General features: G+C 47.0%; 1 protein-coding gene across 5 annotated transcripts in view; it reads right to left on the bottom strand.

Annotated features, from left to right (window-relative positions):
- Positions 1 to 1,806: 1,806 nt before the first annotated feature.
- Positions 1,807 to 23,621, bottom strand: part of SMARCC2 (SWI/SNF related BAF chromatin remodeling complex subunit C2) — a gene marked incomplete at both ends in the record, with an annotated part of 39,683 nt that continues 17,868 nt past the window's right edge. The window contains 16 exons of one of the 5 annotated variants that reach the window (XM_080706678.1): positions 1,807 to 1,883; positions 2,450 to 2,515; positions 2,792 to 2,875; positions 3,184 to 3,565; positions 5,539 to 5,673; positions 6,853 to 7,019; positions 7,096 to 7,231; positions 7,424 to 7,488; positions 10,178 to 10,339; positions 10,594 to 10,852; positions 11,212 to 11,274; positions 11,366 to 11,485; positions 11,712 to 11,804; positions 12,481 to 12,634; positions 13,054 to 13,167; positions 23,352 to 23,423. In XM_080706678.1, the coding sequence (XP_080562804.1) occupies positions 1,807 to 1,883; positions 2,450 to 2,515; positions 2,792 to 2,875; positions 3,184 to 3,565; positions 5,539 to 5,673; positions 6,853 to 7,019; positions 7,096 to 7,231; positions 7,424 to 7,488; positions 10,178 to 10,339; positions 10,594 to 10,852; positions 11,212 to 11,274; positions 11,366 to 11,485; positions 11,712 to 11,804; positions 12,481 to 12,634; positions 13,054 to 13,167; positions 23,352 to 23,423 (2,149 nt within the window). Of the gene's footprint in view, positions 1,884 to 2,449; positions 2,876 to 3,183; positions 3,566 to 5,538; positions 5,674 to 6,852; positions 7,020 to 7,095; positions 7,232 to 7,423; positions 7,489 to 10,177; positions 10,340 to 10,593; positions 10,853 to 11,211; positions 11,275 to 11,365; positions 11,486 to 11,711; positions 11,805 to 12,480; positions 12,635 to 13,053; positions 13,168 to 23,351; positions 23,424 to 23,621 lie in introns of all 5 variants that reach the window. The other 4 variants (XM_080706676.1, XM_080706679.1, XM_080706677.1 and 1 more) reach the window with 4 other exon arrangements.

Here is a 23,621-nt window from a genome sequence, read left to right as displayed (position 1 = left end):
GAATCAGGAAGGCCATAAATCCTGACAGGGGCCATCTGATCTTCCCCAAGAAAAGGACATCCTTTAGTTCCATCCCAGACTGGATTGAATCTTTTCCTAGCCTTCAGGCTTCTTAAACATAGCCCCACCCTCCCAAACACTGAAGGCCTTTTGTGGGAAAGCCTGGGAGTATTGGCTGGAGCTAAAGCCAGGCCATATTAGCATTGCCCTAAGACTGTCACACTGGCAGGACTGGAGGCCAAAAACAGAAGTGAGGGCCTGCCTCCTCCCTAATAAGGCAAAGAATGAAGCCACTACTATTAAAGGATAAAGATACAAAATTTCCATGTTGTGAGGATGTCCTTCCAAGTCTTAAACAGCTATTTTTAGGGCAGGTGACAGCCTTTGCTGCTGTCCTGGTGAAGTCCTGACAGCTGTCTGCCTTTCCCTTCTGTGGTGTGGGGGGTGGCATCTGTGGGCCCTGGGCCTTGCAGACTGCCTCTCCAATCCCAGTGAATGTCCCTGTGAGGGGCTCCAGGAATGCTGTTCCTAGCCCAATCCCCTTGCCTGATAGCCACAGGTAAGAGAACACAGAGGCATCCACAAGATGGAACTGAAAGCAAATTAATTTATAAAAAAAAAAAGAATAAGGAAAGAAATAAAGGAAGGAAAGAAAATTTACAAAGAACTTTGAACAGAAGAAAGGTGCCAAGACGCAGAGGAAGAGAAACACAGGGGACTGGAGGAACAAAGGGCCTGGTGGGAGGAGCCAATAATTGGTGGAGAGCCTGGAATCCCATTTGCCTCTGGTCAAGGGCAAGGAAAGGAAGAACTGGAATGGAGAGGCACTGGAGTCCAGAGCAGGGCTATGTGCTCTCTTGCCTGCATCATCTGGGGCGCCCCAGCTATCAGTGGGGCCCTGCCAGTCTTGGTGAGAGAAGCGGAGGGTAGGGAAGTGACCAACCTGAGTCACAAGAAGGGGGTGCTTAAGTGCTTTTCAAATTCTTCAGGTTTTAAAAACTTCCCATCTTCTTACAGTTCGCTCTCTCTCTAGGCCTTCTAGCTCAGATACAGCCCAGGGAAGGAAGAGCAGCCTCTACCTAGTGCCCTTTCTTCCTCTCCTTCCTACCACAGGAATTCCCCCTAAAATAAGTTTCCCTAACCAAGTACACATAGGCTGACATCAACTAAGCAGGCGACTTTTAAAAACAAAACACAAAACTGACATTCAGAGGGTAAGGGATGAGTGCTGAGCTGGGGCAGGGCCTCAACAGCAACACCGAGGGCGAGGGTGCAGGAGATCAGTGCGAGTGAGCAGGCTTGGGAAACAGGTTCACTCCTTCCAGAACCTTAACTTCCCTTTGTCACCCCCTGCTCCCCTCAAAAAAATGTAAAAGCTGGTTATTTTTAGTGGGCTTAAGGGAGTTCTGATGGATTTTTAAAATCTCTCTAATTCCTTTTTTTAAAAAGGCTTAATTTTTTTTTATCCGTAAAAAAAATGCAGTAGTTTGAGGGGGGTGCACCCTTAGAAGTGGTTGGGTAGAACCTGTATAAACATTTTCCCCAGCCCTTCCTTGTGAGGGCAGACTTCCCATCCTATCCTTTCTCCCAAACATCAGAAACAGCTTTTAAACAGAAGTCCTTGAATCATCCGATATAAAAGTGCATGCCTCTGCTGGGCATGGCAGGGGCTGTGGAGGGGCAGGAGGAGCTTTCCTTACGTAGTGATGAACTCTCCAGCTGGGGAAGGGTCCCAGTGGTGGGGGAGGGCTGTTCCTGGAACTGTGATCTCCATGGGGGTGAGGGGAGAGATGTCTGGCTGGCTTCTCACTGTGGAGGTGGCACAGGGGCGACTGTGCCTGGGCTCGGGGCTGTGGGGTCTGGAGGCAGGGGGGTGCCTGGGTCTGTGGAGAAAAGGAAGATGAATAAGTTAGGACAAGCAGGCAGAGGGATCCAGGCCCAGGCTCCACATACACACACACACACACAGAACTGGGCATAGCATGCAGTGGGCGAGTGAATGAATGAGATACCCACAATGTACAACTTCCTTTTCCCAAGACCCCTTTCTACTTCACACCGGGAAGAACTGATAAACCTAAATTATCTTCCTGCCCCCAAAGGACCTCTAAATGGGGCATTAGAATGTGATGGGAACAAGCAAAGGGATGCCAATCATCATGCAAACCGCTGTTTTTCAAATTTACAACTGAGATGCTCTGTGCCACAGGTCTCCTCCATGACCCACCAGTGAAAGGCCCCAACGTCATCCTAGAGGTGGCAGCTGCCAGGTTGGGGAATGGCGGAGGATAGCCAGAGAGGCCCTTCCTCCTATATTCTCATTTTGCCAGAGTGTTCAAAAAGCATTGGTGGAAATTCTAGTACCTTACCCCTTCCCCACCTGCCTTCCCTCCCTCCCTCCAAGTGGACCCCTCTCCCTCCCTTTTCTCCCCTCCTGGCCCCTTCTCACCTGGCAGTGGGCTGGCACTGGGCAGGAGGTTGCCCTGAACAGCTGCCACAATGGCAGGGCTCTGGGCTGCGGCGGATCCGAGCCCCGGCCCGAGAGGCAAGGAAGATGGCATGGTGGTGGTCGCCGGCAGGTTAGGATGTAGAGGGTTCGCCATGGACACAGGCAGGTTAGGTGGGGGGAGAGTGCCCGGGGCAAACGGGAGATGGTGGTGATGCCCATGCAGGTTAGGAGGAGGGGGAAGGTTAATACTGATGGAGTCAGCTAGACTACCAAATGGGATGATGGATGGAGCAGGAGGAGGAGGAGGCGGCATGCCAAAAGGCAAACCTAAAGGAGCATTACCCGCCACGCCTGGGTGCCCGCTGCCTGGCACTGCCCCTGGCATCATTGAGGGAGGAGTTTGTTGGTTGGGGAACGGTGAGGGGCCTGGGAACAAAAAAGAGAGGTTAGAGTAAAATCTCTTACTCACTTTCACAGAGAGTATGACCTAGCCACTCCTTAGTCCCACCTTCCCTCTTCCAGATACAAGAGTAAGTAGTAAGTCCTTGGAGTAAAATTCCAAAGGTCTGGGTCTGAGGAGAAAACACTGCCAGTTTCGGGACATTAACGGGTGGGCCCATCTGTAGAAACTAAGACCAATCCTTATCTCTAGGCCCATTGTGTATCCCCTTCAAGAGGAAACGGGACTTTCATCTGGTCCCTGTGAGCCATGAGTTCCTGAACCCACCACTTACCATGGGGTCCAGGGGGGGGTACCCCTGGTGGGACTGCCCCAGGCTGGGGGGCTCCAGCTGGTTGTGGCTGCTGTGGCCCTGCCGCTGGCCCTGCCTGCCCGATCTGTTCAGAAGGGCCCAAGCTTCCAGGAGGGGCCCCACTGCCAGTGGGAGCAGGGGCCACAGAGGCTGGAGCCACAGCCAGGCCGTGGACTGTGGGAGGCCCGGCAGCACCCGTAGAGGGTATGGGCTGGGAGCCTGGAGGCAGGGTTGGTGGTGGCTGCTGCTGCTGCTGGTGCATCTGCTGGAAGTGCTGCTGCCGGGCCCTCATCTCCGCGTACTTCAGCTGCTCCATGTGGAAGGCTTGCCTGTCGGCCAGGAGCTGTTGCCTCTGATACTCCAGCTGCCGGTGCCAATTGAGTGTTGTTACTGGGTCTCTTCAAGATCCCTAGGTAAATGTCTCACTCCCTGCTTTGTTTTTTTCTCAAAGACCCTATGGCTCATGCTGGTGGTTCCTCAAATCTAAACCATGCACTTCCTGCCAGTGCATCTCTTGTGAATTCTGTGACCTTCCTGTTTCCTGGCCATCCTAAATCCGTAGTGCGCTGTAGTTCCCCTGGTGGTAGCCCTGGCTCACGTTAGCCCAAAAGTTTTTAATTTATTACTTTGGTTTAAAAAATGCTTCCAGTTCCTTTTGCCAACTCACATTCTTTTCTTCCTTCAAAATTGGCAAGAAGCCGGGCATAGTGGCACATGCTTGTAATTCCAGTATTTAGGAGGCTCAGACAGGAGGATCATGGTTCCCAGACAGCCTCAGCTACTTAGTCAGTCCCTTTGCAACTCAGTGAGACCCTGTTTCAAAATAAAAAATAAAGGCCAGGTGTGGTGGCGCACGCTTATAATCCCAGCATTCGGGAGGCTGAGACCTGGAGGATCACAGTTCACGATTCGCAGACAGCCTCAGCTACTTAGTGAGGCCCTCTGCAACTCAGTGAGACCCGGTTTCAAAACAAAGAATAAAAAATAGGGCAGGGGGTGTAGCTCGGAGGTCAAATGCCCCTGGGTTCCATCCCCAGACCCGCAAAAAAAAAAATTGGGTTGGGGCTGTAGCTCGGAGGTGGAATGCAGCTGAGTTCCATCTCCAGTAAAAACACACACGCACGCACGCACGCACGCACGCGCGTGCGCGCGCGGTTAGAAACCTACTGTTCTTAGGAAGCCATCCCAGAATCAATTCACTAGCCTCTGAACTTTCTACCTCTGAGCTACACCCCCAGCCCTATTTTTATTTTTATTATTTATTTATTTTATTTGTTTATTTATTTATTTTGTGGTATTGGGGATAGAAGAGCCTTCTACCTCTGGGCTATACTTTCAGACCTATTTTTTATTCTTTATTTTGAAATAGAGCCTCACTAAGTTGCTGAGGCTGCCTTTGAACCTGTGATCCTTGTCTCAGCTTCTCAAGAAGTGGGGTTATAAGCATGTGCCACCACGCCTGGCCTATATTTTCTCATTTCCTTCCTTCCTTTTTTGCGGGTCTATGGATGGAACCCAGAGGTATTTGACCTCCGAGCTACACCCTCTGCCCAAATTTTTATTCTTTATTTTGAAACAGGGTCTCACTGAATTGAGGAGGGCCTAAGTAGCTGAGGCTGTCTGCGAACCTCAAACCTTGATCCTCTGGCCTCAGCCTCCCAAATGTGGGATTACAAGTGTGCGCCACCATACCTGGCTCTATTCTTTATTTTGAAACAGAGTCTCACTAAGTTGTGGAGGGCCTAAGTAGTTAGTATGGCCTTGAACCTTCGATTTTCCTATCTCAGCCTCCCAAGTACTGGGATTACAAGCATGTGCCACCAAGTCTAGCTCTGAGCTTTAGCTTTACTCTGTTACCTCTCAGAAGTTTATATACTGGATGTAAAACCTCCAAATTTGAATAGTTTGTTTTGTTAACCCTTTCTCTCTTTCTTTTGTATTAGGTGTGGAACCAAGGGATATTCTACCTGAACTACACCCTCATCCCTTACTTTTTTACTTTGAAACAGGGTCCAAGTTGCTGAGGGTCTCGTTAAGTTGCTGAAGCTAGTTTCAAACCTGTGATCTTCCTGTCTCAGCCTCCCAAGTACTGGGATTACAGGTGTGCACAGCTTCCATAGAGCTGCCTTTCTGCTAGGCCTTAGCCCCTGTTCTTCCTGTGTGAGGCCACTTATCCTTGGCTACTCAGGCCTAAATCCCCTGCCCTGCCCCTCTCCCCTCTGCTTTGGGGCCCTGTTGCTTCTCTCTCACACACAGCCCTTCCCCCAGTCTTAAAGTGGGGCGCCACTCAGTCTCGGGGTGGGCCTCAGGCACCTGCTGCTCCCAAAGGCTACTCACGGCTTCTCGCTCTCGGTCCATGATAGTCTCCAGCTCCTCGAAGTGCCGGAGTTTGATCTCCAGTTTTTTCATCTGGGTCTCCACCAGTAGGGCCACCAAAGATTTGATCTTCCTCTCCTCAACAGCAGCCAAGTGCTAGGCAAGGAGGGGCAGGACACAGGTAAATGGAGGGTCCGGCTACAGACGTGCCAGGGAGACAGGGTGGGACAGATGCTGGCAGGAGCATTCTACCTCTAAGCTACACCCCCAGCCCTATTTTATTTTTATTTTGAAACAGGGTCTCTCTAGGTTGATGAAAGTCTCACTAATTGCTGAGTCTGTCCTCAAACTTGCAATCCTCCTGTCTCAGCCTCTCAAGTGACTAGGATTATGGGCATGCACCACCATACCCTTTCTTTTTTTTAAGAACATGAAGAAAATTAGAAAGTAGTAAGGGATGAGACAAAGTCAAACAATTACAGGGCTAGAAACAGCCCCAGTGGTAAGAGACTTAAAAAGTTTAGAAAAGACATGACTAATTCCAGGATAAAAGAAAAAAACAGGTCAGCATTATTTATTTATTTGGTATTGGGAACTTTATTTTGGTGATACTGGAGGAGTATTCTACCTCTGAGCCATATCCCAGCCCTATTTTTTAGTCTTTATTTTGAAACAGGGTCTCACTCAGTTGTGGAGCTCCTCACTAAGTAGCTGAGACTGGCCGCGAACCTATGATCCTCCTATGTCAACCTCCCATGTACTGGGATTACAAATGTGTGCCACCATGCCAGGCTTTGTACAGGGGACTGAATGGAGGTACACCCTCAAGTCCTTTTTTTTTTTTTTTTTTTTTTTTTTTTTTTGTGGTACCAGGGAAGGAACACAGGAGCATTCTACCTCTGAGGTACAACCCCAGCCCTATTTTTTTTTTATCCTCTATTTTGAAACAGGGTCTAAGTAGTAGCTGAGGCTGTCCATGAACCTGGATCCTCCTGTCTCAGCCTCTCAAATGCTGAAATTACAAGTGTGCGCCACCACGCCCGGCTGCCCAGTCCTATTTTTTATTTTTGAACAGGGTCTCACTGAGTTGCAAAGAGCCTCACTAAGTAGCTGAGGCTGGCTGTGATCTGCGATCCTCCAGTCTCAGCCTCCCAAATGCTGAGATTACAAGCATGGATCACCATGCCCAGCTCCCTCATTCCTTTTTATTTTTAGTTTTTTTTTTGTGTATGTGGTATTGGGGACTGAACCCAGGGGCATTCTACCTATGGGCTACACCCCCAGAAACTATTTTACTTTTTATTTAGAAACAGGGTCTTAGGGAAGTGGTCTTACCTTGGCCTTCACCGCAGCAGCGGCCAACGCAGCTGCAGCTGCAGTGGACAGGTTGCCCTCGCCAATGTCCCGCTCCACCTTGGCCTTCCTTTCCCCCTCCGACTCCACCACTTCCTTCAGAACCTCCTCCTGCCCTTCCTTTGGCTCCTTCTCCTTCTCAGGATCCACTGGGCCAGGACAAGAGTTGTGTCAGCCCCACCGCTCCGGTTTCCTTCCTGTAGCCCACCGTCCAGAGAGGCTCACCTATTGGGTCCCCATCACTCTTCTCTGACTCCTTCTCGCTGTCGCCTTCCTTCCCTTTCTCTTCATCTTTCTTGGGAGCCTCGCTCGTTTTCTCCTTTGCCTCCTCCTCTACGACCCCTCCTCCTTCTCTGGGTTCCTAAAGTCCCAATGGGAAAAAAGGGAGACTTCAGGGGCTAGGGAGAATAGCTCTCACACAAAGGTCTATACTAGGGACCGACTTGACTCCTCTTGACTTTAGAGGCAATCTGGCTCCAGGAGATGCCCCTGCCACCAGCTCCCCACCACCACAGAGCCATGCTGCCCACCCCCAAGGTCAATCTCTTCATACCTTGGGCTCTTTCTTCTCATCTGTGGCCTGGGCCTCTGCTCGTGCCTCATCATTCCCGCTCTCCTCTGGGCCCAAGGGGAAAGGAAAAGAAGGGGAGGTGCCTGACACAGATTCTGTCTGTGCAACACTTTTTCTTTTTTTTTTTTTTTTGGTGGTACTGGGGGTGGAACCCAGAGGCCTTCTACCTCTGGCTATACTCCCAGACCTATTTTCTACTTTTATTTGGAAACAAGGTCTAAGTTGCTGAGAGCCTCACTAAGTAGCTGAGGCTGGCTTCGAACCTGTGTGATCCTCCTGTCTCAGCCTCCCAAGCGTGGGGATTACAAGTGTGTGCCACCACACTTTTCTTTTTTTGTAGTACTAGGGATGAAATCCAGGGCCATTCTATCTCTGAGCTACACACCAGCCCTATTTTTTTTTTAAATTCTCTATTTTGAAACAGGGACTGAGTTGCAAAGGACCTTACTAAATAGTTGAGGCTGTCCAAGAAATGCAATCCTCTCAAATGTCTCGGCCTCCCAAATGCTGAAATTACAAGCATGTGTTACCACTCCCGGCTAACACTTTGTGTGGGGGGTACTAAGGATTGAATCCAGGGCATTCTGCCTGAGCTACCCCCCCAGCTCTACTTTATTTTTATTTTTGGTGGTACTGGGGATTGAACCCAGGGACATTCTGACTCTGAGCTATAATTCCAGCCCTATATTTTAATTTTTAATTTGGAAACATGGCCTTTACTAAGTTGCGAAGCCTGACTGCAAACCTGTAATCCTTGTGTCTCAGCTCCCAAGTACAGGGATTACTGGTGTGCGCCACTGCATTTGGCTTGCTTATTTATTTATTTATTTATTTGGTGGTACTGGAGATAGAACCCAGGAGTTTCTACCTCCACACTATACTTCCACACCTATTTTATATTTTATTTGGAAACAGTCTCACTATGTTACTGAGAGCCTCACTAAGTAGCTGAGGCTGGCTTTGAACCTGTGCGATCCTCCTGTCTCGGCCTTCCAAGCATGGAGATTACAAGCGTAAGCCACCACACCCGGCTTATTTTTTATTTTGAAACAGGGTCTAACAGCCTGGCATAGTTGTACACACTTGTGATATCAGTACTTGGAGGCTAAGACAGGAGGACTGCAAGTCTGCAGTCAGCCTCAGCTACTTATTAGGCTCTGTGAAGCTTAGTGAGACCCTATTTCAAAAATAAGAAAAATTAGGGCTGGAGTGTAGCTCAGAAGCAGAATGCCACAAGGCTCAATTTCCAGCACCCCCGCCCCCAACACAAATAAACAAAAAACACAAAACAAAAACAGGGTCTTCTTAAGTTACTACATACTGCTGTCTTCAAACCTGTGATCCTTCTGTCTCAGCCTCCCAAGTACTGGGATTATAGGCATGGGCCACCACAATGGCTGTGCAATGCCTTTTCTTCCTGTCTTCTTTTCCTCTCTCCTCCCTCCCTCACTTCCTCCTTCCTTTTTCTTTCTTTCTTTCTTTCTTTCTTTCTTTCTTTCTTTCTTTCTTTCTTTCTTTCTTTCCTTTTCTTTTTTTTCTTTTCCTTCTTTCTTTTGTACTGGGGATTGAATCCAGAGGCCTCCAGACTATACCCCTGGGCCTTATTTATTGACTGATTGACTGTGGTACTGAGGATGGAACCCAGGGGCATTCTACCTCTGGCCCTATTTTTTATATTCTTTATTTTTGTTTTTTTGGACTGGGGATCGAACCCAGGGCGGTGCACTTGCCAGGCAAGCGGTTTGCCAATGAGCTAAATCCCAGCCTTATATTCTTTATTTTGAAACAAGGTCTCACTGAGTTGCAAAGGGCCTAAGTAGTTGAGGCTGTCTGTGAACCACGATCTTCCTGTCTCAGCCTCCCAAATGCTGGGATTACAAGTGTGCACCACCAAGCCCAGCTTCATATATATATATATATATATATATATATATATATATATATAGTTTATTTATATATTTATATATTTATATACATATTATATATTTATATATTTATTATATATTTATATATTATACACACACACACACACACACACACACACACACACACACACACACATATATATATAGTTTATTTATTTTTGCCGGTTTGGGGATGGAACCCAGGGGCATTCGACCTCTGAGCTACACCCCCTGCCATTTTTTTTTTTTGGTGGTACTGGGGTTCCTGGAACCCCTTTTACCTCCGGGCTACACTCCCAGACCTGTTTTATATTTTATTTGGAAACAGGGTCTCTTAAGCCAGAGAGGCTGGCTTTGAACCTGCACCATCCTCCTGTCTCTGCCTCCCAAGTGCGAGGATTACAAGCGTGCGCCACCACGCCCAGCTTCTCCTGCCCTATTTTTTATTCTTTATTTTGAAACAGGGTCTAAGTTACAGAGGGCCTCACTAAGTAGCTGAGGCTGTCTGCGAACCGTGATCCTCTGGTCTCAGCCTCCTAAATGCTAGGATTACAAGTGTGCAGCACCACGCCCAGCTTTCCTTTTTATTTTTTGAAGCAGAATCTCATTAGGTTGTGTAACACTTTCTCAGTCTTTCTGCCAGCCAAAACTTCAGTGAGAGGATGAGTAGGAGCCAAAGCCTCTAAAGTGATGTCCTGGGGAAAATAAAGACCCTCCTCGTTTTCCCAGTTACGCTGTGTTCTGATGGCACCACGCTCTAGGGACAGTGTGGGAAGTCGATGGCTCTGGCTCCTGGAGAAAGGGGAGAACCTGGGAATGTGCCAGGCCTTACCAATGCGCTCAGGCTCATCAGAGGTGGTTCCTGCAATGCCACTGCTTTCCAGACCGAAGGCTGGGTCTGCCTTGCCCGTCACTTTGGCTGCTTCTTCCACTTTCCGAACATGGGCCTCCACCAAGGCCGTGGGTACCTCTTCCTTCATTTTGGAGAACTCTTCTGCAAGACCCAGAGAGAGGGAGGCAGGAATAGCTCAGGTGGGCAGTTCTGGCTATGCCTGTGAACACCTCTATATAAGTCCATCTCTTCCTCTTAAGATCATCATAGAGCCTACACAGGTGCCTGAGCTGAGGCCAGCAACAGAAAGGCTAGCAGGGCAGCCAGACTTCAGACAGTTTCATGATCTGAATATCTGTCCCTTCACAAGCAAACTAAAAAGGCTGGGACACCCCCCCCAACCTACCCTCAATTACCTAGGGCTGATTTTGCAGCAGCAGAGGCAACTCGAGGATCGACGACAGAAGCCAAGAAGGCAACTGTGCTCATGACAGGGTTGCCAGACTGACTGAAGGGGATGGGCTGGTAAGCCAGGGGCCCCAGAGAGGCCTCTGAGTCCTCCAGGTACGGGTCTTCAATGGGAAGGCGAAGAAAATGTAAGATGCATTCATCCTGTGTGCGGCTTCCCACATGCTCAGACACTTTGTTCCAGTCATCCTTGTACATCTCCAGGGCCTGGTGGTAGTGGTGGAGACACAACGCCGCATACTTAGCTGCTTTCCTCGAGGGTCAACTCCCCCCATCCTACTAAGGGCAGCTGGCTTCAAAGCTGTGTTCTGGTTTTTGTGTACTCTGCTGGGTCCAAGGGGGATCTCCAAGTAGCACTAAGAAAGGATATGGAGTTAGTGAAATGGCCCATTCCCTGGCCTGGAGCTGTTCCTGGGGCAGGTGTGATAGACATTGGGAAGGGAAGAGGCCAGGGAGGACCATGCTGTGCCACACCGCCTCCAAGGCTGGCTCCCACTCATATGGCGGCTAGCACCCTGGTCACTCCAGTTTTTGCAGCAGAACTCTCCGTTCCTTGCCCCAGTTACCTCCAGGAGTAGCAGGGTCTCCTGTTCTGTCCATTCTCGAGTGGCACTGGCTGCAGCTTTGCTCTACAGGGGAAACACAGACTGGTCAGAAGAGAGGAGCCTGTGACCTCTGAGGAGGGAAGGTTCCCTACCCTGGGTCAGCTGCATCTCATACCTTGGAGGGGACATTCTTTTTTGTGTACATGTCTGTGCGCAGCCCAAAGTTCTGCATGTCTGTTGGTTTCTCCTTGCCTTTGTCAGGAAAGCTGAGCATTTGTTGGGAAGCAGAGCTCTGCTAATTGTGGAGGAGAAAGAAAGAGGTGAGTACAAGTGACCACAGGGAGTGAGGGGCAGACAGAGAGAAATCAGACAGAAGGAGCTTCCTTCTTGAAACCAGGGATGTCCCTGGGCGGGACTTCCTCCCTTACTGCTGCAGCTCCTCTCATGTCTCCTCTTCCCGGGCAGGGGCCCCCCAATAAAGGGGCAGATAAGAAGCCCAGCGGGGCCTACACCCCACCTACCAGCTCTGGCTTGCCCTTAGCCGTCTCTGGCACCAGGTCATCCAGCTCTTTGCCCTTCCGCCCAGCCTTGGTATCAGCATCAACCTGGCGGCCCTGGGGGACAGAGCTTGGCGTCATGGAGGCTGGGCAGGAGATGGCCAGGCCAAGGCCCTAGAGGCCTCAAGATCAAACGCTGGGTGACCCAAAAGCTCTGGGGGCATTCATGCCACTGTTCCATGCTCCTGCCATGATCAATTACACAAATAGTTGGCATGATATACTTGTATTCACATAAATCTTTACGAGTTTTCCCAGGAGCTGGACAATTAGGTTCTAATCCTGGCTTTGGTACTCTGTGACCTTGGGCAAGCCACATACCCTTTCTCCTCTTAATTTTTGTAATGGATGAAATGGAAATGGAAAAAAATGGAGGTGATAATAACTATGAGATAAAAATGAAAAAAAAAGTGAAAAATATAAATGTTAAAAATTCACACAAGTTAGTTTTAAACCATTTTTCTCTATCTGCTCCATCCCTTACATTCGCCTATCTGCTCCCCGAGGACAAGGAGCAAGTCTTCTTCCTCAGTAAGTCCTTACAGCCTTGAATACCAAGACTGGAAGACAGTGCTAAACACCTGGGGCTAATTCCTGCAGCCCTCTGCATCCCGTGGAAGAGGAAAGAGCCTCAAAACACTTCTGAACCATACCCTATAAAACCAGAAAAAGAAAAGCCCAAAGAAGCCCAGCATTACCCGCCCCCACCCAATCCCCACGGCCCCTCACCTACCTGTGGGGTCTTGGGCTGCAGAGGAACCAGCCCTGATGGCGTGTCGGCCAACACATGGAAGTGAGAGGTGGGAGGAGGCCCCATTGGGGTTGGTCGGCTCTCAGCATCCACCTGGTAATTAATGAGACCCCACTGTTCTAGGAAGGCATGTACCCTGGGAAGAAAGGCAGAGTCAGAGTCACATGGGATAGCCAAAAAGGTAAAGAAGGAGTAGGAGCTAGAGAGGTGAAGCTCCCTCTCCCTCCCCGCCATCTACTTCTTCCATGTTCCTTCTACGCCCTTCATTAGCCAACATCTAAACAGACTGACAGCTAAGCCCACTTTCCAGCCTGAATCTCTCTTTTCAGCCACCACCTCTGAACATCTCTTCCCTGCTGGCTAGCAAAACTGAACCACTATCTTTCAGGTACAAACATGCTCCTTCTTTCTCCCTTATTTTGCATTTCCTTCAGTCACTCATTTCCCAAATGTGGCCTTTCTTGAGAGGTGTTTTCTCCTGCCCATTCCCTCACAGGCACCTCTAGTTCTGTCAAGACATCATAGTCAGACATCTTCATGTACCCCAAAACCCACCTCATGATGGCACAGACATCACCCGCCAGGTTCCGGCGGCAGGCAGTAGAGGTAAGATACTCTTGGGGGTTCAGTCGGTAAGTGTCAATCATGAAGTTTCGATAGGCCAGATAACTTAGAAGAGACAAAGAATAAGAAAAAAAAAAAAGTTAAGTTGAGTGGTAAAGGATAGGAAAAATGAGAAAAGAACTAATGACTCCTCCTGTGTGACAAGAGTTAGTTTATTTGACTCAACAAATAGTCTGCTATGTGCTAAATGCAAAGTATTAAAACATTCTTACATTTTTCTTTTTTTTTTTTTTATGTTGCCAGGGATTGAACTCAGGGACATTCTACTTCCAAACTACACCCCCAACTCTATTTTATTTTTATTTTCAAACAGGGTCTTGCTCGGTAGAAGAGTCTCACTACTGGCTGAGGTTGTCCTCGAACCTCAGCATTTCAAGTACTGGGATGACATGGGTACACTATGTCCCACTACTTGATGGGTTCAGTAATTAAATTAACTATCTCCTTGGTTATATCTGGGTATGTTTAACCCAACTTTGAACAAGTAAATTAAAAGAAAAAATGTTGTTGTTTCCAAACTCAGATGGTAAAAAGAAGGTTCATATCCATGCATCAAGCTAGTCAGAATGACTCCTGAGAATAAACTTGAAGATGGGAAGACGTAAATTCAAATCTTAGTTCTACCAGGATGGTCCTGGCATATTACTCCCCCCCACACCATTTTTTGTTAGTAGGGATTGACTCTAAGGGAAATCTACCTCCAAGCTATACCCTGGGCCCTTTTTGTTTGGTACTGGGGATGGAACCCAGGAGCATTCTACCTCCGAGCTATATCCCCAAGCCCTACTTTTTATTCTTTATTTTGAAACAGCGTCTCACTGAGTCGCAAAGGGCCTAAGTAGCTGAGGCTGGCCTTGAACCTCGATCCTCCTGTCTCAGCATCCCAAATGCTGGAATTACAAGCATGTGCCACCACACCTGGCTTTCCCTTTTTGTTTTTTATTTTGAAACTGAGTCTAAGTTACTGAGACTGGCCTTGAACCTGCAGTCCTCCTGTTTCAGGCTCCTAAGTACTGGGATTATAGGTGTGTGCCACTGTGCCTGGCATAAGTTACTTCCCTAGTTGAACTTGTAAAATGGACCATCAGCTAAGGATTAACAAGGCCTGCAAAGTACCAGGTACAGTGTCTGGCACACTGAAGGAGTTCCAAAATTAGTAGCTGTTTTAACAGTGTAAAGTTGGAGAATATGAGTCAGATTTGCCGGGCACTATGGCACATGTTTGCAATCCCAGCAACACAGAAGGCTAATGCAGGAGAACCTTAAGTTCCAGGCTAGCCTTGACAACTTAGTCCCTATCTCAAAATGAAAAATAAAGGCTGGAAAATATGGTGGCACACACCTATAATACCAGTACTTGGAAGGCTGAGACAGGAAGATTGTAGGTTTGAATCAACCTCAGCAATTTAGTGAGACTCAGCAACTTAGCGAGACCTTGTTTCCAAATTGAAAAAAAAAAAAAAAAAAAATGGGCTGGGGTGTAGCCCAGAGGTAGACTGTCCTTGGTTTCAACACCCAGCACAATAAACAAAACAAAACAACAAAAAGAAAAGAACAGAGGGTAGTTCAGTGACAGAGCACCCCTGAATTTCATTCCCTAATACCAAAAAAAAAAAAAAAAAAGAGAGGGAGAGAGAAAGAATATAAGTCTGACCAAAAGATACAGAGCCTGATTTTACTATTTACTAGCTGTGTGATATTACCTGAGTGATTTATTAAAATGTTTACACCCAATCCCAATACTTGGGAGGCTAAGACTGGGGGATCATGGTTCTCTGACAGGACAGTCTCAGCTACTTAGTGAAGCCCTTCACAACTTAGTGAGACCCTGTTTCAAAATAAAGAATAAAAAATAGGGCTGAGGTGTAGCTCAGAGGTAGAACACCCTGGAGGTAGAATGCCCCTGGGTTCAGTCCCGAGTACCATACACACAACATACAGGCTGAGGTGTAGCTCAGAGGTAGAACACCCCTGGAGTAGAATGCCTCTGGGTTCAATCCCCAGTACCATACACACAACACACACATGCACGCACGCACGCTCGCGGTAGAGTATGCCTGTGAGCCCAGTAGTTGGGAGGCTAAAACAGGTGAATCACAGGTTAGGGGATAACCTAAGCAAGTAATGAGATCTCATCAACCTAGTGAAACCCTGTTTTAAATTAAATAAATAAATAAATAAATAAATAAGGGTTGGGCGTGGTGGTGTATACTTGTAATCCCAGCATTTGGGAGGCTGAAACAGGAGGATCGAAGTTCATGGACAATCTCAGTTACTTAGTGAGGCCCTGTTTCAAAATATGGAATAAAAAATAGGGCTAGGGGTATAGCTCAGAGGTAGAATGCCCCTGGGTTCCATCCCCAAGTACTAAATAAATAAATAAATGACTAAGCCAGGTGTGGTGGTGCACATTTGTAATCCCAGCATTTGAGAGGCTGAAACAGGAAGATCATGATTTGAGGCCAGCCTCAGCTACTTAGTGAGGCTCTCTGAAGCTCAGTGCGACACTGTTTCAAAATAATGAATAAAGAAATAGGCCTGGGGGTAGAGCTCAGTGGTAGAATGCCCCTAAATTCCACCCCCAAGTACTAAAAAAAAAAAGAAAAAGAAAAAAAAATTCAGTACTTCAGAGGCTATGACAGGAGGATTGAAGGTTCAAGGGCAGCCTAAACAATTTTTTTTTTTGGGTGGTACTGGGGGTGGAACCCAGAGACTTTCTACCTCTGGGCGATGCTCCCAGACCCATTTTATACTTTATTTGGAAACAGGGTCTCACTAAGTTGCTGAGAGCCTCACTTAGTACCTGAGGCTGGCTTCAAACCTACATAATCCTCCTGTCTCAGCCTCTCAAGTGTGGGGATTACAAGCGTGCGCCACCATGCCCAGCTGGCCTAAACAATTTAATGAGGTTCTCAGAAACTTAATGAGACCCTGTTTCAAAATAAAATAAAATAGGACTGGGGAGTCAGGTGTGGTGGTACATACTTGTAATCCCAGAATTTGGGAGGCTGAGACAGGAGGATCTAGGTTCGCAGCCAGTCTCAGCTGCTTAGTGAGGCCCTCCACAACTTAGTGAGAAACCGTGACTGATTGATTGATTGGTGGTACTGGGGTTCCTGGAAACCCTTCTACCTCCGGGCTACACTCCCAGACCTATTTTTATACTTTTTAAATTTGGAAACAGGGTCTCTTAAACCAACACAGCTGGCTTCAAACCTGTGCAATCCTCCTGTCTCTGCCTCCTAAGCGCGGGGATTACAAGCGTGCGCCACCACGCCCAGCTATTTATTCTTAATTTAAAAAAATTCTTTTTGTGTGGTACTGGGGATGGAACCCAGGGGCCTTTTGCCTCTGAGCTACATCCCCTGTCCTATTTTTTTTTATTATTTTGAAACAGGATCTCACTGAGTTGGGGAGGGCCTCACTAAGTAGCTGAGGCTGTCCGCAAACCGTGATCCTCCAGTCTCAGCATCCTGAATGCTGGGATTACAAGTATGTGCCACCACGCCTGGCTACATCTCCTATTTTTATTTTTTATTTTGTAACAGGGTCTTAGCTGGGCATGGAGGCACATGCCTATAATCTCAGCATTTGAAAGGCGGAAAGAGGAGGATTAAAGGTTCATAGCCAGCCTCAGCAAGTTAGCAGGGTTCTCACAACTTACCAAGACCCTGGCGGGCATGGTGGCGCACGCTTGTAATCCCCACACTTGGAAGGCAGAGACAGGAGGATCGCGCAGGTTCCAAGCCTGCCTTGCTGGGTTAAAAGACCCTGTTTTCAAATAAAAATATAAAAAATAGGTGTCTGGGAGTGTAGCCCGGAGGTAGAAGGGTTTCCAGGAATCTCAGTACCACCACCAAAAAAAAAACACAAACAAACAACAAAACCCTGTTAAAAAATAAAACAGGCTGGGGGTGTATCTCAGAGGCAGAATGCCCTGGGTTCAACTCCAATATTTCTCTTTCTCTCTCTCACACACACAAACAGGTTCTCACTAACTTATGGAGGGCCTAGCAAAGTTGCTGAGGTTGGCTGAGAACCTGTGATCCTCCTGTCTTGGCCACCCAAGTACTAGGATTACAGGTGTGTGTCACCACGCTCAGCTTCATTATTTTATTATTTATTTATTTTGATTATTATTTTTGTGTGTGTAGTACTAAGGATGGAACCCAGGGGCCTTCTATCTCTGAACTACACCCCCGACCATATTTTATTCTTTTATTTTGAAACAAGGTCTCACTAAGGTGTGAAGGGCCTAAGTTGCTGAGGATGGCCACAAACCTGTAATCCTCCTGTTTCAGCCTCCCAAGTAATGGGATTACAAATGTGCACCACCACGGCTGGCTCTCTTATTTATTTCTGTACTGGGGATGGAACCCAGGGCATTCTACCTCCGAGCTACACCCCCAGAATAATTTTTTATTCTTTACTTTGAAACAGGGTCTCACTGAGTTGCAAAGGGCTTCACCAAGTAGTAGCCGAGGCTGTCCGTGAACTGTGATCCTCTTGTCTTAGCCTCCCAAATGCTGGGATTACACGCGTGTGTCACCACGCCTAACTCCAGGTTTAGTTCCTATTTCTGCTGGCATATCATGCTAGATCACATCACCTAGCCATTACTTCCTTTTCCTTTCTTTCCATAAAGACATTTCTGTCCCCTCAGACATTCTGAGGAACAGGAGAGACCCATACCAAGCTATGGGTAAAAAAACATGGGAGAAGAGATGATCCCAAAAGGGAGAGCTCAGCACTGGCTAGAAATAAAGATTGTTCAGTTCTCATTCTCATTCACCTTATCATGTATCTATCTAAAATATCCTGAAACACAGAAGATTGCCAAATCTCATCCAAAGCCAAGCAGATCTGATTTAAGTCAATCCTTAAAGGAGATGAAGCCTTCTAGGCCTCAAGCATACACTGTATTTATTTATTGTGGTACTAGGAATTGAATCCCAAAGCATTCTACTTCTGAGCTACATCCCAGATCTTTTTTTATTTTTTAATTTTTATTTATTTATTTATTTATTTGGTGTACTGGGGGTGGAATCCAGAGGCTTTCTATCTCCAGGCTATACTCCCAGACTTTTTTTTTTAATATATATTTTATTTGGAAACAGGGTCTCACTAAGTTGCTGAAAGCCTCACTAAGTAGCTGAGGCTGGCTTCGAACCCGTGTGATCCTCCTGTCTCAGCTTCCCAAGCATGGGGATTACTAGCGTGCGCCACCATGCCCAGCTAATTTTATTCATTCATTCATTCATTTATTCATTTATTTATTTGGTGGTACTAGGGGTGGAACCCAGGGGCTTTCTACCTCCGGGCTATACTCCCAGACCTATTTTATACTTTATTTGGAAACAGGGTCTCACTAAGTTGCTGAGAGCCTCACTAAGTAGCTGAGGCTGGCTTCGAATCTGTGCGGTCCTCCTGTCTCCACCTCCCAAGTGCAGGGATTACAAGTGTGCGCCACCATGCCCGGCCTTGTTTTTTTTTTTTTTTTTTTTTTTTTTGGTGGTACTGGGGTTCCTGGAGGCCCTTCTACCTCCAGGCTACACTCCCACGAGCTATACTTCCAGACCTATTTTTTAACTTTATGTGGAAACAGGGTCTCTTTAAGCCAGCGAGGCTGGCTCCAAACTAGCGCGATCCTCCTGTCTCTGCCTCCCAAGCGCGGGGATTACAAGCGTGCGCCACCACGCCCGGCTATGTTTTTGTTTTGAAACAGGGTTTTACCAGGTTGCCGAGAGTCTCTATGTTGCTGAGGCTGTCTTTGAACTTGCAATCTTCCTGCCTCAGCACCACGTACTGGGATTATAGGCATGTGCTACTATGCCCCAATTTATTTTTTTTCAGTATTGGAGATTGAACCCAGGGGCATTCTACCTCCAAGCTATACACACAGCCCTAGTTTCTTTACTCTTTGTTTTAAAACAGGGTCTCACAATGTTGTGGAGGGCCTAAGTAGTTAAGGCTGGCCTCGTTCTGCAATCCTCCTGTCTCAGCCTCCCAAGCACTGGGATTGCAAGCGTGTGCCACCATGCTGTTTTTATTCTTTATTTTGAAACAGGGTCTCATAAATTGCAGGGGGTCTTTCTAAATTGCTGAGGCAGACCTTGAACCTGTGATTCTCCTGTCTCAGCCTCCCAAGAACATGCTACCACACCCGGCTCCACTTACTTTTTGGTTTTTGAAACAGGATCTCACTAGGGTGCAGAGTCTAGCTACTTAGCAGGAGTTCTGAAACCTGTGATCTTCTTTTCTCAGCCTCCCAAGTACTGGGATTATAGGCATGTACCGCCACACCTGGCAAGCCTACACTTTGTATAATACTTCTTTCCCAGAGAGTACTCTCCACCTCTCAATTCAGACTTGGGTCTTCCCTGGTTAATTCCGTTGTATTTCTAGCAAAATCTACTTTTGGTGACCAGTCTAATAATAATCACTTACACTTTAGTCAAAACTATTATGTATACTAGGATTATCTGTACTTTATGGGTTGAAAGCTGTGTGTTGTTAAAATAATTTGAAGCATTAACACAGGACTTTTTGTTTTCTGTGGTACTGGGGATCAAACCCACCAGGGGCACTGTACCCTTGAGTTGTACTCTCAACCCTATTTTTTTTTTTTTTTTTCTGGTCTGGGGATGGAACCCAGGGGCATTTGACCTCTAAGCTACAACCCCTGCCCTATTTCTTATTCTTTATTTTGAAACAAGGTCTCACTAAGTAGCTGAGGCTGTCAGAGAACCGCGATCCTCCTGTCTCAGCCTCCCGAATGCTGGGATTAAAAGTGTGCACCACCACACTTGGCTCAACTCTGATTTATTTATTTATTTATTTATTTATTTATTTATTTATTTATTTTTGCAGTACTGAGGATTGAACCAGGTGTATTCTACCTCCAAGCTACTATATACCCCTAGCCCTACTTTTTATTCTTTTTCTTTTTTGGGGGGTAGTACTGGGGGTGGAACCCAGAGGCTTTCTACCTCCGAGCTATACTCCCAGACCTATTTTTTTTTTTTTTTTGGTGGTACTGGGTATGGAACCCAGGGGCCTCTACCTCCGGAGTACACTCAGACCTATTTTATATTTTATTTGGAAACAGAGTCTCAAGTCAGCTGAGGCTGGCTTCGAACTGAACCTGCGCGATCCTCCTGTCTTAGCCTCCCAAGAGCGGGGATTATAAGCAAGTGCCACCAGGCCTGGATTATTCTTTTTTATGTGTGTGTGTGTGGTACTGGGGATGGAACCCAGGGGCATTCTACCTCTGAGCTACACCCCAAGCCTTCTTCTTCTTTTTTTTTTTTTTTGCATGTCTGGGGATGGAACCCAGGGGCATTCAACCTCTGAGTTACACTCCCTGCCCTATTTTTTATTCTTTATTTTGATACAGGGTCTCACTAAGTTGCACAGGGCCTCACTAAGTAGTAGCTGAGGCTGTTCATGAAACGCCTCAGCCTCCCGAATGCTGGGATTACAAGCATGCACCACCACGCCCACCTCACAGCCTAATTTTTTATTCTTTATTTTGAAACAGGGCCTCACTAAGTTGTTGAGGGCCTCACTAAGTAGCTGAGGCTGTCTGCAAACCGTGATCCTTCTGTCTCAGCCTCCCAAATGCTGGGATTACAAGCATGCGTCATCACGCCCAGCTTATTTTTTATTCTTTAATTTGAAACTGAGTCTCACTAAATTGGAGAGGGCCTAAATAGCTAAGGTTGTTCGTGAACCTGGATCCTCCAGTGTTAGCCTCTCAAGTACTGGGATTACAAGGATGTGCTACCACGTTCAGCTTTAAAAATGTTTTTTGTGGTGGTAATGAGAATTGAACCCAGGGGCATTTTACCTTCGAGCTAACCCAGTCCTATTTTATTTTTTAGTTTAAAACAAGATCTCATTAGCCGGGCATGGTGGCGCACGCTTGTAATCCCCGCACTTGGGAGGCTGAGACAGGAGAATCACACAGGTTCGAAGTCAGCCTAAGCTACTTAGTGAGGCTCTCAGCAAATTAGTGAAACCCTGTTTCCAAATAAAATATAAAAACTAGGCTGAGAGTATAACCCAGAGGTAGAAAGCCTCTGGGTTCCACCCCCAGTACCACCAAAAAAAAAAAAAAAATATCTCATTTAAGTGGCTGACAGATTCACTAAATTGCTGAGGCTGGTTTTGAACCTGGGATCCCCATCTCAGTCTCTCAAGTACTAGGATTACAGGCCTGTACTACATACCTGGCTTACATTTTTAAGTTTTTATTTTTTTGTGGTACTGGGGATTGAACCCAGGGACATTCTGCCTCTGTGCTACATCCCCAGCCCTATTTTTTTTTTTTTTTGGTGTGTGTGTGTATGTATATTTGGTACTGCGGAGTGAACCCAGGGGCAGTCTACCTCCAAACTGTACTCCCAGACCAATTTGTTCCTTATTTTAAAACAGGGTCTCTTGCCAGGCGTGGTGGTGCACGTTTGTAATCCCAGCATTCGGGAGGTTGAGATAGGAGGATTGCAGTTCACAGACAGCCTCAGCTACTTAGTGAGGCCCTCTGCAACTTAGTGAGACCCTGTTTCAAAATAAAGAATAAAAAATAGGGCAGGAGGTGTAGCTCAGAGGTCAAATGCTCCTGGGTTCCATCCCCAGGTTTGCAAATTAATTAATTAATTAAAATAAATTAAAATAAAACAGGGTCTCTCTAAGTTGTGGAGGGCCTCACAAGTTGCTTACGCTGCCTATGAACCTGCAATCCTTCTGTCTTAGCCTCCCAAGTACTGGGATTATAAGCATGCACCACCACATCCAGCTAAATTTTTAAATTTTTTTTTTTTTTTTTTTTTTTTTTTTGTGGTGCTGGGAACTAAGCCCAGGGAAATTCTACATCCGAGCTATATCCCTAGCCCCATTTTTTGTGTGTGTGGGTTTGGGGGTAAAACCCAGGGGCATTTGACCTCCAAGCTACACCCCCTGCCCTACTTTTTATTCTTTTTTTTTTTTTTTTTGTACTGGGATTCCTGGAAGCCCTTCTACCTCCAGGCTACACTCCCAGACCTATTTTTACATTTTTATTTGGAAACAGGGTCTCCTAAGCCAGCACGCGGCTGGCTTCGAACCTGCGTGATCCTGTCTCCGCCTCCCAAGCAAGGGGATTACAAGCGTGTGCCACCACGCCCGGCTATTCTTTATTTTTGAAACAGGGTCTCACTAAGTTGCAGAGGACCTAAGTAGCTGAGGCTGGCTGCGAACTGCAATCCTCCAGTCTCAGCCTCCCGAATGATAGGATTATAAGCATGCGCCACCACGCCCGGCTCCTAGCCCCATTTAATTTAATTTGGTCCCGGGGGTTAAACCTAGGGGTATTATACCTCCAAGATATACCTCCAGCTCAATTTTTTATTTTTTGTGGTACTGGGAAGGGAACCCAGGGGCATTCTGCCTCCGAGCTACATTCCCAGCCCTATTTTTTATTCTTTATTTTGAAAGCAGATCTCACTAAGTTGCAAAGGGCCTCACTAAGTAGCTGAGGCTGCCGTGAACCACGATCCTCCGGTCTAAGCCTCCCAAATGCTGGGATTACAAGTGTGCGCCACCACACCCGGCTCTAATTTCATTTTTATTTGGAAACAGGGTCTTGTTACATTGATGAGATTCTCACCATTTGCTGAGGCTATCCTTGAACTCCTGATCCTCCTGTCTAACCCTCCCAAGTACCAGGATTACAGGCATGGGCCAGTATCCCTGGCCTGTTTTTATTCTGAAACAGGGTCTAAGTTACTGACAGCTTCACTAAGTAGCTGAGGCTGGCTTCAAACTTGCAATCCTTCTGTCTCACCCTCCCAAGTACTGGGATTGCAGGCATGGGCCAGTATCCCTGGCCTCTGTTTTTATTCTGAAACAGGGTCTCACTAGTTCCTGAGGCTGGCTGCAAACCTGGGATCATCTTCTCATGGCCTCTCAAGCGCTGGGATTACAGGCATGCACCACCATTCCCAGCTGGAGCAGGTACTTATTTTATACGTAAGAACACATTTAATACCATCTTTGGGCAAACCCTAAAGAACATAGATCTAATTGCTAGGCTGCAGCTCCTTAATGGAAAATATCATGTCTTTGTATGCCTAGCACATTGCCTAGGTGGGTGCAGCTCAGGAAATGTCTGCTAAACTGAATGTTGCTAGATGAGAATGAATGAATGGGAGAGGAGGAAGAAACAAAATTATGAGTTGAAATATTCTTACATCTCTGGAGTCTTGGACTTATTCTTGCCATTAAAGAACTCCGGGAGAGCCCTCCGCTCAATGGCATGAACGCTGAAAGAGAATCCAGAACAGTTTCAGAAGATGCTGAGGGAGGAATGGGAGTCCCAAAGGGAAGAAAATCTTACTAAGTGGTGTGAGTATAAACAGATCAAAACAGCAGGAAGAAATAATAATTCTGGGAGAACTTCCCACCAGGGCCAGAGGACTCAGAAAGAGAGACCAGGAGCTCTGTGAAAACTGAAGTACACC

The sequence above is a fragment of the Muscardinus avellanarius genome (genome assembly GCF_963383645.1).
Source record: "Muscardinus avellanarius genome assembly, chromosome: 11".
Taxonomy (NCBI): Eukaryota; Metazoa; Chordata; class Mammalia; order Rodentia; family Gliridae; genus Muscardinus; species Muscardinus avellanarius.
The sequence above is the reverse complement of the archived record's forward strand: the minus strand, read 5'-3'. Positions and strand labels throughout refer to the sequence as shown.